This window comes from Sesamum indicum, linkage group LG4 (genome assembly GCF_026168435.1).
Source record: "Sesamum indicum cultivar Baizhima isolate 11 linkage group LG4, ASM2616843v1, whole genome shotgun sequence".
NCBI lineage: Eukaryota > Viridiplantae > Streptophyta > Magnoliopsida > Lamiales > Pedaliaceae > Sesamum > Sesamum indicum.
This window is the reverse complement of record NC_142660.1, coordinates 20507918-20522719: the sequence shown is the minus strand read 5'-3', so window position 1 is coordinate 20522719 and position 14802 is coordinate 20507918. Positions and strand designations below refer to the sequence as shown.

Sequence of the window (14802 nt, the reverse complement as noted above, 5' to 3'; positions counted from 1 at the left end):
CTGCTTCTATCTAACAAATAAGTCCATTCATTAGTCAAATTTCACCGAATTTGTTGATATTAACAAAAAAGAATATTTTTACTTCCGACTGACTTATTACTAATTTATTGTAGGTCAAATAACTATTTTCATGACTAAATTATCCTCATATGTGTTCACGAGTTAATGCATGTGAGGAGATATATCTTCATCGTTATAAAGATAGTTTAATCGAAAAAAAATTATTTGACTTGCAATAAACTAGTAATAAGTTAATCGATAGTAAATATCAATTTTCATTCAATCTTTTTTTGTTGATATCAGCAAATTTGATGAATTTTGACTTATGATGTGACTTATTTGTTAGACGGAAGCAAACCTCATGGGTGTTAAATGTAATTTTTCCAACCACATAGGATCTACGTATAATTACACCAAATACTAGGAAAGGAGAATGTAATTATCCCTAACTATTATTTTTAGTCAGTATTGCATTTGTATTTCATTGTGTTATTTAAATATTATGGACTGAAATTTTAGTTTTGGGTTTGTGGGGGAGCTGAAAAAAGCTTAGTTAAATGATTTTTTATTAACGGGTGTTTGTAATAGTTTTTGTTTTTATGGTGGGAATAATTGGAACTCTGGAGGTTAAACAGTAGTGAAAGTCGAGAGTATTTAAAAATAAAAGTCAGAAGTAACAAAAATAAAATCAAATTTGAATATTTGGAAAAATAACTTAATATTCACAAATTTACTAATAAGTTACATAAGTTGATTGGGGGTTACTTATAACTTTTGACAGAAATCAATTTAATTTAAACAGTTTAAAAGTAGAAGTTGTAAAACAAAACTATTCATTGCAGCTTGTTTTCAACAATAAACTGATGAGTACTTAAATTAAACGTTTGCAAACACCCCATGGGTCCACCAAAAAGTTCAGATTTTGACTGTATATGATAAATGTTTGGAATTTGAGGTAAGATTTGGTGTAAATCTGACATGTCTCGTCCGCTTCAAAACCTGGACCTAACAAGTAGACTTAGGGAGTGTTTGCGAGAGTTTTGAAAATCACTTTTCGACTTCTGCATCAAAAAATCACTTTTGATGTGTTTGAAATTCCAACTTCTGTTTATGAAATTATTAAGAGCACTTTTAAGCCAAAAAGCTAAAAGCCCATTGGGATGCTTCTAGCTGCTTTGACTTTTTTTTCCAAATAAATTCTACTTTTTTTTTACTATTTTACCCTCATAAAATTTTAATTCAATTGTACCATTTTTACTTTATTTTTTAATATTGTATATCCAAAATTGATAGTGAAGTTTTCAAATAATTTGAATACTTAAGCATAATCAAATTTACACGTTCACATATTTAATATTTTGAAATTTTTTTATATTTTATTTACTATATTATCTAATTATGTTATTCATATATTATTAAAAAATATAAATTAAATGGCTATAATAATTAATGAAAGGATATATATATATATATATATAGTCGCAATCATAGAAGTTTAGTTATTGTATATGAATCTACAATTATATTATATAGTCGGAGCATTATTAAGTTAAACATTCATTTTTTTCACAATATTTTAAAATTTTAAATCTGAAATATACTAATTCAATTTTTTTTCTCATTTTTGGTTGAAAATAAATTATTACTGTCATGTATAAATATTAGCAAAAATAGTATATTTTTAACACACGGGACAAAATAATTTTTGATTAATTAAGCTTATTTTATAAGTGATTTTTTTCTATACATTATCCAATCTAACTTTTGTTTACTTTTTTTAAAAACACTATCGATTTTTTATTCTGCTACAATTTTAAATTTATTTTTCTAAAAATATTACTTTTATAAAAAGCAGAGCTTTTCTACAAAGTGGGCATTTTGTATTGGTTTGTATCGAAAATGAAAATATGTTTGAATTAGAATATTTTGTAAATAGGCTTTATTTTGAAAAGACGTGATAAAATGAAAATAATTTTTAAATTATGATGTTTTGTGATAGTTTCTTATAGAAAAAAACATAATACATTCTTTTTGGTCTCAGATGCTATAATTTTTTATCTATAAAATCAAATATATTAAATTCATAAATCGTGGGACCAAAAATACAATATCCTCTGCCATATAGGATCAAAAGTGCAATTTCCACAAAAATTGCCCACCAGATAAGTTGTGCAAAGCCCAGACAAGTGAAAAGGTCCGGCCCACTAATATAATTGGGCCGGTTTTCCATCCAGTAACCCGGTACTCTACCCGACCCGTATACCCGTTACTTGAATTACAAATTTCAAACCCCCCGCCCCATTTCCTTAAACCCCCCTCCTTCCCCTTATCCACTCTCCTCCTCCCAACGAAAATGGCGTCCTCCCTGCTGCCTTACGCTCCCTTCTCCCTCTCCTTAACCTCCACCTCCACTCCTCGCAACGCCGTCGCTTTAGCAGCTGCACCGTTCGCTTCAATGTCTACTACTCAAAGAAAATCGCGGCGGAAAAAGCAACCGAACCAGCAGAACGACTTGAAATCTTCGGACGATAATGGATATACCGGCACCGCCGAAGGGAATTTTACGCCGTCGAGCGCTGAGAAGCTGCTGAGGCTTGTGTTCATGGAGGAGTTGATGGAGCGCGCCCGGAGTGGCAGCATTTCGGGAGTTTCTGATGTCATTTACGATATGATTGCCGCGGGGCTGACGCCTGGACCCAGGTCGTTTCACGGTCTCGTTGTTTCGCACGTGCTCAATCGCGATGAAGAAGGCGCTGTATGGTGATTTTGTTTGCAAGCTTCTATTTTTCAGTTACATATTCTATTAATGATTAATAACTTGGCTATTGTATGTCTATTGGGAGTTTTTTACAAGCTACACTGATTATTACATGTTCGTTGGTGCAAGTTAATCGTCTAATTTTGGTATTTGTGCATTTGCATATAACGTTAATAGTTAGACCTGCTGGATTATTTCCATCTCATTCTATTTCTACTGTCTTCTACTGTTTTCCTTGTGTGTCCTTGAGTGCCACCGTGTTACTTTCCATCCAGAGTTGTATTTGATAGTGATAGACTGTCGTTGATCACTGCTGTCAGTTTTAAAAATATATCACTGTTTCTTCTATGTATGTGAACGTGTTATTCTAATTAGCAGTTAACTAGGTTTAATAATATAATTTTAAGAACTGCCTAAACCAAATCAAACAAAACTTTTTTTTAATAACTTATGTAATAAACTGTAAGTTAAAGCTATAGTAAGACCGTGCCAGACTTAATGGTTTCTTGGCATTTTAGAACTAAAAACCTGCCACAAAATGGAACTGCTGACTATATATATTTTCTAAATTGAGTATATAAACTAGTTTGGAAGAAGAGCAATGTTTTAATAGCAAATCGGAATTAGTAATGGCTATGATGTGTTGAATAGGTAGAAAGTTGACATTCCAAAATATCTCTTGGGATTTTTCTTGCTTTTGCTTATACTAAGTTTTCTATTTCTCCTCCAAAATTTGTTGGTATAAGGGACCTCTGTCATTTTCAAATTGACCTTCAACATAGTTTTGCTTAAAGAAGTTTAGCTATAAATGTCCTTCAATTATTAATTTTGTAGGTCGAATTCGTACGTTGAGATGACTTTTACTTTTTTGTTAGATTTATTTTTATCACAAGTATTATGCATTATATGTATGCTAATAAATTACTACTATTCATAAATAGTTTCATATTCATTTTTGATTATTTTTTCTATTTGTATTTGGGATCAAATTCACTTATAAATTGCAAAACCTCCAAGGCCACATGAAACTGCAGAACCAATTTTGGTTCAGAAAGAGGCGATTTAGATTTGTTATTTCTCAAATCTGCATATAGCAATTTGATTTAATATTTTTCTAAAAAACTTGAAACCAAACCATATCACCCCTAATTTTTGAACTCATATTTGAGAGAAGGGAACAGAGGGAGAAATGAGGGAGGTATTATGTAAGCTCAATGAGGTTAAAGTTGTTTCTTGCGGGAGACAGCATTTGAGATATTAAGGAAGTATGTGAATTGAGGATTTTAATACTCCTATGGTGGAGTTTTTACCTACAATTTCTTTCAGGTAAGGGCACACATGAATTGATCACAATTCTTAATGTTATGGCCTAGAGTCAAATCTGGCATCCTGACTCATGGTTAATGCGAATTTCATAGTTGAATTTTGCATTGAATTGTCAATCACCTAATGACAGCCTAAGAACACGTCATTCGCGAAGCTTTACAGAGTTAGCTACTTTGTAAAAGTCATCCCTACCTACTCAAATGCTCACCTTCTACATTTTTCTAGCCCAGGGAGGATTCTGTAAGGATTTTAGTATGTTAATAGGTTGCACTGTGCGATGTTCCTCTATTAAGTGAATCCTATTAGTTCAGTTCCGGTATTTGTATGTTCTTATTCCTTCTAAACCAGGTAATTGAGTGTATTGTTATTGCATGGTACATCGGACTTAAATCTTGTCATTTGGGGCAGCGGAAAGTATACTAATATTAAAACCCTGTACATCAGATGCACGCTCTTAGAAGGGAATTGAGTGAGGGTCTTCGGCCTCTTCATGAAACATTTATAGCATTGATTCGTTTATTTGGGTCAAAAGGCCATGCTACCAGAGGATTAGAAATTCTGGCAGCAATGGAAAAACTCAACTATGACATTCGGCAAGCTTGGCTTCTTCTTGTTGGTATGACATACAAACCTGTGGATTGATTCGCAGGATCCATGCGAATCAGTTTTGTTGTTCTGTAATATGTGGCTAGCATTTAATAACTCCTGTTCTTGCCACCAGAGGAGCTCGTCAGAGGTGGTCATTTGGAAGCTGCCAACAGAGTGTTCTTGAAGGGTGCCGAGGGTGGCCTGAGAGCTACAGATGAGCTTTATGATCTTCTTATTGAGGAGGACTGTAAAGTGGGAGATCACTCAAATGCACTGACCATAGCCTATGAAATGGAGGGAGCTGGTAGAATGGCTACTACATTTCATTTCAATTGCCTCTTGAGTGTGCAGGTACGAGTGCTCCTGTTAAGATACATTTGAAGTGCTTCAAAGATAGTGGATATAATTCATTTGATTGCTTAAAGTTTAATAGTGAAAGAAATAATAACTTGGTTTCAAGCATAACTCATATGAAGCTTATGGAATGGTATGAAGAAGAAACACCTAAGCACTGGATTCTGAAGTGTTATGTTTTCTCTTCACCATTTAAGTAGACATAAGAAGACTTGGTTATATCTTGTAAGAAAAAGAAGTTGAGTAGTTCTTAACTTTTCAGATTACCTGAAGTCAGTTCCAATCTGCTCTTGCTTGGTTTAAGCATTAATCTATATGAATTAATTTTGGAGATCTTTTTATTTTACTGATAAGCACCAGGCTGATATGAGAAATCTTTTACTCTCTACTTAGTTTTAAGTAAAAGAGGTATAAAGAAGCATTTTTATGATGTGGCCAGGCTACTTGCGGAATTCCTGAAATTGCTTTTTCCACCTTTGAAAACATGGAATATGGAGAAGGTCAGTGTTTATTCTCTTGTCTTGATGTTATTGTAACTTATTATCATGTAACAGCCATTGTTTGTTTACCATATATTTGCTGCACAAGTTTGTAGCTCTTAATACTTTGTCGAAGTTCTTAATGAGGTTTCCGAAGGAACAGAAATTACGAGTGTTTGATTAAAATTAGATTTCTGAGATGGTTGATTTTGTTTACTGTATATGTCGAAGAAAAGGCACGAGAATGATTATGTCAATTAGAATATCAAAAAGCTCCGCTACTACGAATTTGTTGCATACAACTGAATTTCCAGTCATTCTCATGGTGGAATTGGGACTAATATGTGTTATGTCGCTCTTCTTCTGTCATTGATTGAAAAATATGCTTGTTCTTGATGTGTTTGCACGTCTTTCATCAACCAATAGACTGCCAGGAAAGAAATAATTTCTGTACTAGTTCTCTTGACCAACGTAAATTATGTCAAGTGTCCTTAATTGGTAAAAATAATTTAGGTGTGGGATAAAACTATTAAGTCAGTCTTGAACTGGACAATTTTTTTGCTGCTGTGTGGCATTGCCTCGCTATATCTGACCATCAGGTGGTTTTCATCTACTTGTTTGACATGTGATGCATGTATTAGAAGAAGCTGTTTCTTTCCTTTAATGAAATACTGGTGTGTCGTCTCCTGGTCTATATCATTGATGCAAATGCATTTCACTCAGATCTGCATCATGCTCTTGCAGACAGGTTGCTCCTAATTATCCTATTGCTGTTATCTTAAACTCATTCTATGTGGTATCAGCTCAGCTTCTTAGAAGAAATGGCTCTTCTACGGTTCAGAGGCTGTCCTGAATTCACTCATACATCTTAATCACTTCTCAGATTTTATCTGTTTATCTAACTGCAAAATGGAAGACCTTCTATATAGCTTATGATCTTTAGCCTTTAAAAGTTTCCTAATGGTTGGTGTTGGTTGTTATAGCTTATATGAAACCTGATACGGAGACATATAATTGGGTAATCCAAGCATATACAAGAGCTGAGTCATATGACAGGTATAAATTATCTTGTATACATAGCAACAAAATTTGATATCCTGATGGCTATAATGCTATCCTGAACCTGTATATTCTGTATTTCTATGATGTGATTCTACTTCTGATTTCAAAAACTCTTTTAGTGGCTTACACACAATACCACAGTGATTGGTATTATCACGGACCCCAGACGCTGTGCTGCTTTCACCTTAGCCAACTTTATTACCATCTGATCTATGCAGAATAAATGCATGGCCTGTATGTTGAGCTCATCCATTCTAACTTGTTCTGTCAAGAAATGGAGAATTACCATGTAGTTAGTTTATTTGGGTGCATAGGTTTAGTTTGATATCCCCAACGTGGGTGATGCTAGGAGGTTTAAGTATCCATATGGTGTTTGGTTGGTCAGGCATAATTCATCTATTGTTGCTTCTTACTCTTTTCCTTCATAACCTTAGCAATTGAAATTGATTACCTTTTGTCAATAACAAGCCTTTTCATTTAGAATATCTTGTTTGCTGGATATCTTTTGGCACCATAATCAGGCTTGATATTACTAGTTTGTAAGTGGTTTTGTCAAGGCAGAATACTGGGCTGGTTGCGGAGAAGGATAGAAGTAAGGATTAAGGGAAACAAAGTTAATTTCTGAGTTTTGTTAAAAAGGGGAGAATGGAAAGAAAGCTAAATTGGTTTTGATTTCTCTTTAATTCACCTCACTGCAATTGGCATTTCTTATATTTCTGCAGTTCTTCTTTTCAATAGAACTGTTCTACTCAATGAACATTTGTCCTGTGCAGTTCACCTCTCTGCAATTGGCATTTCTTATATTTCTGCAGTTCTTCTTTTCAATAAAACTGTTCTACTCAATGAAAATGTGTCAATAATATTTTCAGAGCTGAATACACTTTAATTATCCAAAATAAAAAGTTTGTTGCTCAATATACAGTGTAAGACGAGACCAGAAGGTGAAAAGATGCAGTTGGGCCGGCTTATCTTCAAATTAGATATTCATACATTAAAACACATAACATCTTTAGAAATACAAATCTATTCAAGAAGATTCGGAGCCCTGCACACGAGAAAAGGGTTAAGATTCTTAGCCTTGTTGATGATTTCATTTAAAGTACAATAGGAACATCCATTCCTGCTGGTCTTTTTTGTATCTTTAAGAGAGTTGGTATAAGTGAAATATTTTCTTGGATGTTTCATGCCAACTTATTCTGGCAAATGATTCTGCTTCATAGTTGGTTGGAATTCGGATGTGATTGGCATGGTTGCTTGTAATATCTAAAAATATTTATAAATAATTTTCTTAGTTCCTTCATGTTTGCTTTTCAACAATATAGAAGGTGTTCAATTTTTAATATGATAATCTAGGGTTCAAGATGTTGCTGAATTACTTGGGATGATGGTTGAAGACTACAAGCGCTTGCAACCAAATGTGAGAACCTATGCGTAAGAATTTTTCTTCTTTTAGACTTCATTGCAGAAATGTGTTTCTTGCTTGAGTGATTTAACTGCCATTCCTTGTTTGGCATTGATTTTTTGATGATCTATCTTCACCCAGCAGCTATTTAGTATGTTCTTTGCCCGCCAATGAGACAATAGGATTAAAAATCCTGAATCAATTTTGAGGAGAATACTTACTTTTTGCTATACTTATATGTGAGACAAAAGTTTCTTTAACCTGTGTCCTTTAGGATAAAGAAATAAGCTGGAAGAAATTATATTTTAGGTTCAAAATGTTTTGGGATTTCCATGCAAATTATTTGAAGTAAACAACAAAAGGAAAAGAAATTTATGTGAATCATCAGATGAAGTGATAATGATATGTGCTCAAACTCAAGTTCTATATATATGTACCATTTATGTGCTAAATGAGCGGCAATCTGAAGCAGCGGCTAGAGTGGATCTCGCATCATGAATATTGGTTGTAGTGTAATCGGTTTGGCTGCTTCTGTATAGTGGATGATCGACTGAGTCTTCTTGTTCAGGTTGTTGGTGGAGTGCTTTACAAAGTATTGTGTAACAAAGGAAGCCATTCGGCATTTTCGTGCACTCAAATATTTTGAAGGTGGGACCAAAATTTTACATAATGAGGGACAATATGGAGATCCGCTTTCTTTATATCTTCGTGCATTATGTAGAGAAGGTACACACTCTCGCTCTCTCCTTTCTACTTTGTTTTGCTCCTCCCAATACTCCCTGAGAATTAACTTGTCTTTGTCACATTTTTTGGGACTAGATAGATATGACATCTGTGAGTTGACTTTTCAAATATATGGAAGCTATTAGCTAACATGGCATGTGAAAAGATTGGAAGCAACACCAAAGAAAAAAAAAAAAGAAAAAAGAGAGAATGAAATACAAAAAGAAATAAAAGGGAAGAATAAGATGATTTTACTGACTGAGAAAATGGGAGCTAATAGCTGCAATAACATCCATAGTGCTTTCAGTAGGTTTGTTTAGATTTTAGGTACATCCTGTATAGTTTTGTTTCTTAAGTCAATGGATGTCGGGAAAATCTTATTATCTTTTAGGACACTTTCCTGTTTGGATGCAATCAAGCAACTAAACATCATTACGCAAACATGCAGTTCATTAGCATTTAATCAATACTATCGCTTCCTCCAAATCTGACTTTGAATATTTATGCATCAAGTCTATGCTCAATGGTAGACCCTGAGTGTATCTGGAAAGGCCTCATATTCCTGTTGCTAATCGTTTCGACATTATCTTGAGAGAAGTTGATGAAACTTTTTCTAACTGATAATTACATTTCAAATCAGGAAGAATTGTTGAGTTACTAGAAGCTCTTGAAACCTTGTCAAAAGATAACCAACAAATCCCACCTAGAGCCATGATTTTGAGCAGGAAGTATCGCACACTAGTCAGCTCATGGATTGAACCTTTGCAAGAAGAAGCTGAACTTGGGCATGAAGTTGATTACATTGCCAGGTTTAATTCTTTCAAAGTATCAGTTATAGCATCATCACATAGCTGTCTCTATATCATTCTGAACTTTTTGTGTGCCTTTATATGTGATGTGCGAATACTCCATGAATATAAGGTAACTGCATAAATTTCTCTTTTGTTTCTTTATGCATGTTCAGCCAAAAAAGTCGGAGGGTCCTCCTTCTCTACTAGTGTATCTTTGTTTAAATTATGGTTGACTGTCTTGCTTTTTTTTTTTTTTGGATGTAAAGAATTTAGGACTTGCAATAAGAAGAACTCCAGTCACATATTATATTATTTCATAGATCCATTCAGTTCTGACCTAGATATTAGTAAAACGGCTGAAGTAAAGAATTAATACTGGCTATAAGAACAACTCCAGTCATATATTACATTATTTCAATAGACTCATTCTATTCCGACCTAGATATTGGTAAAATGACTCATTTGCTCTTATGCATCATAACTGTTAAGAGACAGCTTAATAAATACTTGGCATGTGAGTTGTCGACGTTGTGGATGTTTCTTCTTTTAGGAACAGTTTATTATTCATTCATTATTGTGAAACAATTATGAAAAGAGGAAGAAAGGAAGTAAATGGATTAGGTGAAATAAGAGGAACGGGGTACAAACAATGTTTACGTAAGCAGGTGATTATAAGTCTATGCAGGTTATTTCAGTGCACAAAAATAACATGAGTGCTTTAGACTTTGGTAGTGGTGTAAGCTTGATCTCTTTGTTTATCTTATTTGAAGAGCTCTTTATTTGGGGGATAGGGGGGTAGTATCATTTGTTACATTTTCAAAAAATTGACCACAAGGTGTGCTATTGTATTGGTAGATTCAGAATTCTGGATAACTATTATGTTATTGGACTGAACCTCCTTATCAGCATGCCCTGATTTGGTATAGGTTACTGATGCATCCGTCTTTCCACTACTTTTTATTATTTTGAATTACTCACTTTGTCTAGCCTTGTCTAATATTCCTAGTATAAGTCTAATAGTGGACATCGTTATGAAAAATTAAAATTGAAGAATTGTCATCAGCTTTGAGAAATATGATTGACTTAGCTGGACAACAGGTACATTGCAGAAGGTGGTCTTACAGGTGAACGCAAGCGATGGGTTCCACGTAGAGGAAAAACTCCTTTAGATCCTGATGCTGAAGGTTTTATATATTCCAATCCCATGGAAACCTCCTTCAAGCAACGATGTCTTGAAGAATGGAAAATACATCATCGGAAACTTTTGAAAACGTTACGGAATGAAGGACCTGCAGTGTTAGGGAATGTGTCTGAATCTGACTACATTAGAGTTGAGGAGAGATTGAAGAAAATCATCAAAGGTCCAGAACAAAGCTCCTTGAAACCCAAAGCCGCTAGTAAAATGATTGTATCAGAACTAAAAGAAGAACTGGAAGCTCAAGGTTTGCCGACTGATGGTACTAGAAATGTTCTCTATCAGCGTGTACAGAAAGCAAGGAGAATAAATCGTTCTAGAGGTCGGCCCCTTTGGGTTCCACCTGTGGAGGAAGAAGAAGAAGAGGTGAATCTTAGTATAAAGATTATCATGTATTTCTTTTTCTAGTCCAAATTTCTATTTTATTTAATACTTGCCTCCTCCCGTTTGATGCTTCTATAGTCATACATCTTTCCCAGTGTTCCCCTAATACAGCCAAATGCTCTTTGCTTGAGTTCTACATTCAAATTAAGATAAAAGTTTGTTGGCTAATAAAAAAAAAATTATTTCATAGGTTGATGAAGAATTGGATGAATTAATTTCACGGATTAAGTTGGAAGAAGGCAATACAGAGTTCTGGAGACGTCGTTTTCTTGGGGAAGGCCTGAATGAGAATCATAACAAACCATTGGAAGTAGAAGATTATGATGTTCTTGATGCCTCAGATGATGCTGACGTTGGTGATGATGTTGTGAAAGAGGCTGAGGATGATGAGGTCGACGAGGAGGACGAGGAAGTGGAACAAAATGAAAGCCAAGTAGGTGACAGGGTTAAAGATAAGGAAGCTGAAGCCGCGAAACCTCCTCAAATGATTGGAGTGCAATTGTTGAAAGACTCAGAGCACAGTTCAAGCTCATCAAGGAAATCAAAGAAAAAATCTTCTCGGGTATCAATGGAGGTAGAGAAGCTTATTCCTTTTCCCAATGTATCTCTAAATATACTTATACGGTTTATCTCTCGAAGTGGACCAACTGCACACCAAATGTATATGCTTAACCACACTTACGTCTATTGCTTAGCAAATTTCTGATTTCTTCAGTTTTCAAGATAGGAAAATACAAATATATGGGTATCTTGTGTGAGACTAGGGTTCTCTCTCGTGCCTGGCCTCTTTCACAATTGAAATCTAACCTTCTAACCTAACCTTCTGATTTTTGAACAGCTTTTTTGAAATTTAAGTTTTATATATATATATATGTATGTATTGATAAACTCCAATTGCCAGAAGAAAAAATTGGTAATGGACCATAGATCCAAACAGTTTGTTTGGATATCTCTAATGATGCCCACACTTGTCTGTCTGAAGTCCCTTCCTGACAAATAATGAATACAAAGAGCAACAGAATACCTTAATATCTACTTTAGCAGAGCTCCTTTACCACAGCAATAATAAATGGGCGACGACAGCCTTCTATAATGCCTTGAAGTTGGTTGAGACTGGTTCTGTTCATTTCTAAAAGAGTCTATAATCAGTGTGCGGAGATTGGTACTTGTAAAATTTGTTTCTTTTTTCAAGTTTATACCTCCTAGAATGCTGAATTTGGTGGTAGAGTGCTCCTTGAGTGACATTGCTGAGCCATTTAATCTTTTCTCTTCGAAACATAAGAAACTAGAGCACTTCTATACTATTATTTTACTGTTCTTTGTTTGGTCTATGATTTACTTGTGTGTGTACTCCCACCTGAAAAAAGAGATATCTTATACAGTACAATCAGTACCGTGGCCACACTGTAGAATATAAGTTGGTCCAGCATGATGTTGCCCATTTGACAATATTGCTGTGTATAATGATGTTATTTCAGAATTTTCATTTCTAATAAAATTTAGCTTGAACAATGAATGCAGGATGATGACGACGATGATTGGTTCCCTGAGGATATTCATGAAGCATTTAAAGAAATGAGGAAAAGGAAAGTGTTTGATGTATCAGACATGTATACAATAGCTGATGCTTGGGGTTGGACATGGGAGAAGGAATTCAAGAACAAAGCACCTAGAAAGTGGTCACAGGAGTGGGAAGTTGACTTGGCTATTAAAATAATGACAAAGGTAATATTATTCTTGTTGTCCATTATATATATGTATATACAATATTGTCCCACATAAAGGCTATTCTCATTGCTTGACGTGCTATTACATCTTGTGTTCTTTATTGTAGATTTTTAATAACTGGCTCATGTTCCTCTTTTCCTTCCCATACAAAGGTGTAACTTTTTTGTATTCCTCTTAGATTATCTAAGTTTTGATTATGAATTTAGGGGAAGTTTTGCATATCAAACAACTTAAAGAATATGCTTACCTGATTACAATTCTTATTGCTTCTCTCACAATATATTTTGGTAAAAATGTAAAGCAGTAGGCAATAGCAGGCGTAGATATTCCAACTGTTCCTAGTGTCATAACTGGATCTGCATGGTGATCCGCAGTTATATTGCCAATCTTCTCGTGTGTGTGCAGTGTGCTCCATAAATGTGAACTCTATAAATTTGCTCTCTTAGTGCTGGTGATAAGAATGAATTCTGGGTCGACCTACATATCACCAAAAGAGTCTCAGCAGTAAGAACAACATTCTTTTTGTGGTTTATGCTTTGTTTTTTCAGACAAATTGCAGAAAGAGAGGTGAAGTGTTCCACCACAATATAGATATCCACACTAGACTAAATTGTACATCTGGTTCTTACTTTGGAATTATAAATTTTATCTGATCATCTGATGGTATATAACAAAGAAACGGTGTGATATTATTTAAAACCTGCATCCAACTCCAAGTACTGCCCTCTCAAACCGTGTGATATTATTTAAATCCTGCATCCAACTCCAAGTACTGCCCAAGTGTTTTACAGTTTCAGGTTACTAGCGTCATATTGCTCTTCTCGTCTGATGATTACGGCACATACGGCATTTTTCCATAATTCATGTGAAGCTGATAACTTTCAGGTCATCGAATTGGGTGGAACACCAACGATTGGGGACTGTGCCATGGTACTTAGAGCTGCTATACGAGCTCCTATGCCGTCAGCTTTCTTACAGATTTTGCAGACAACACATCAGCTTGGTTATGTTTTTGGCAGGTGAATGATGAGGCTTTCAGTGGAATATTCTTCAACTTTTAATCAAATTATTCATACTGTAAAGAGCGAAAGTCTCATTTGAAACTATTGTTATTGACTTCTTATTGATGTTTGTTGCAGCCCGTTGTATGATGAGATCATCAGTTTGTGTCTAGATCTTGGGGAAATCGATGCAGCTATTGCCATTGTGACGGACTTGGAAACGAGCGGAATCAAAGTACCCGATGAAACACTTGACAGAGTCATTTCCGCTAGACAAGCAAATGAAAATCCAGTCAATGATGCATTACAGTAGTTTTCTCAGACAAATCTTCTTTCCTTTTCATGTTTGTATAGTGTAATTATTCCTTCATCATTCATGGACACAACAAATAGTACAAAGTGATGGTTCTTGACTTGACTTATCTGATGGTCTTGGGAAAGATCTTAAATTGAAACAACAAATCGACTATGGATTCTCCTGGTTACTACAGAATCTTAATTAATGTTGGAACATTTTGCAGCAAGGGGTTTCTAATCAACCAAACATAAAATTATACTTATTTTCAATAATCATCAACGCAATGTATTTTCGTTATTCAATCTATTTTGTTACTTATGAAACAGTTTTTAGGACTTTCTAAAATGGTTCTTGTTTCTTAAACTTTAATAATGAGTGTAAATTTGTAGCTATCTCTTACAACTTTTGAGATACTATATCAATAACTTAACTCTAATTCAATCAGAATGGTAAGTGGTTTATCTCAAATGGGTGTATGTTTAAGTATATCGAGCGTATGTAAAGACTACGATGAAAAAGTAGTAATATATAAGATTTTTGGTACAAAAATATTTCGTACATCGATTGATGACTAAGAATACTTTCTATTATAATCAACATATTGAAACTGACTCTGAATTTCAATATAAGATAAACCAAAGTAATTGAATAACAAAACTATCCTGATTAATATGGATAATTCGTGATTTGCGCCCTCGAATCATAGAAGGCTT

The 14802-nt window shown here is 34.5% G+C and overlaps 1 protein-coding gene across 2 annotated transcripts; it reads left to right on the top strand.

Moving 5' to 3' along the window:
• The first annotated feature begins 2313 nt into the window (after positions 1-2313).
• On the top strand, positions 2314-14253 carry PTAC3 (plastid transcriptionally active 3). 2 transcript variants are annotated; one of them, XM_011078769.3, is made up of 13 exons: positions 2314-2755; positions 4529-4700; positions 4806-5023; positions 5466-5526; positions 6489-6561; positions 7921-7998; positions 8538-8695; positions 9333-9501; positions 10582-11044; positions 11253-11636; positions 12584-12787; positions 13676-13809; positions 13930-14253. In XM_011078769.3, exons 1-13 carry the CDS (start codon positions 2354-2356, stop codon positions 14102-14104), a joined length of 2691 nt encoding a protein of 896 aa, XP_011077071.1. In that variant the 5' UTR covers positions 2314-2353; the 3' UTR covers positions 14105-14253. The 2 variants fall into 2 exon arrangements, with proteins under 2 accessions (XP_011077071.1, XP_020548738.1); XM_020693079.2 differs by having other exon boundaries at positions 2620-2760.
• The last annotated feature ends 549 nt before the right edge of the window (positions 14254-14802 follow it).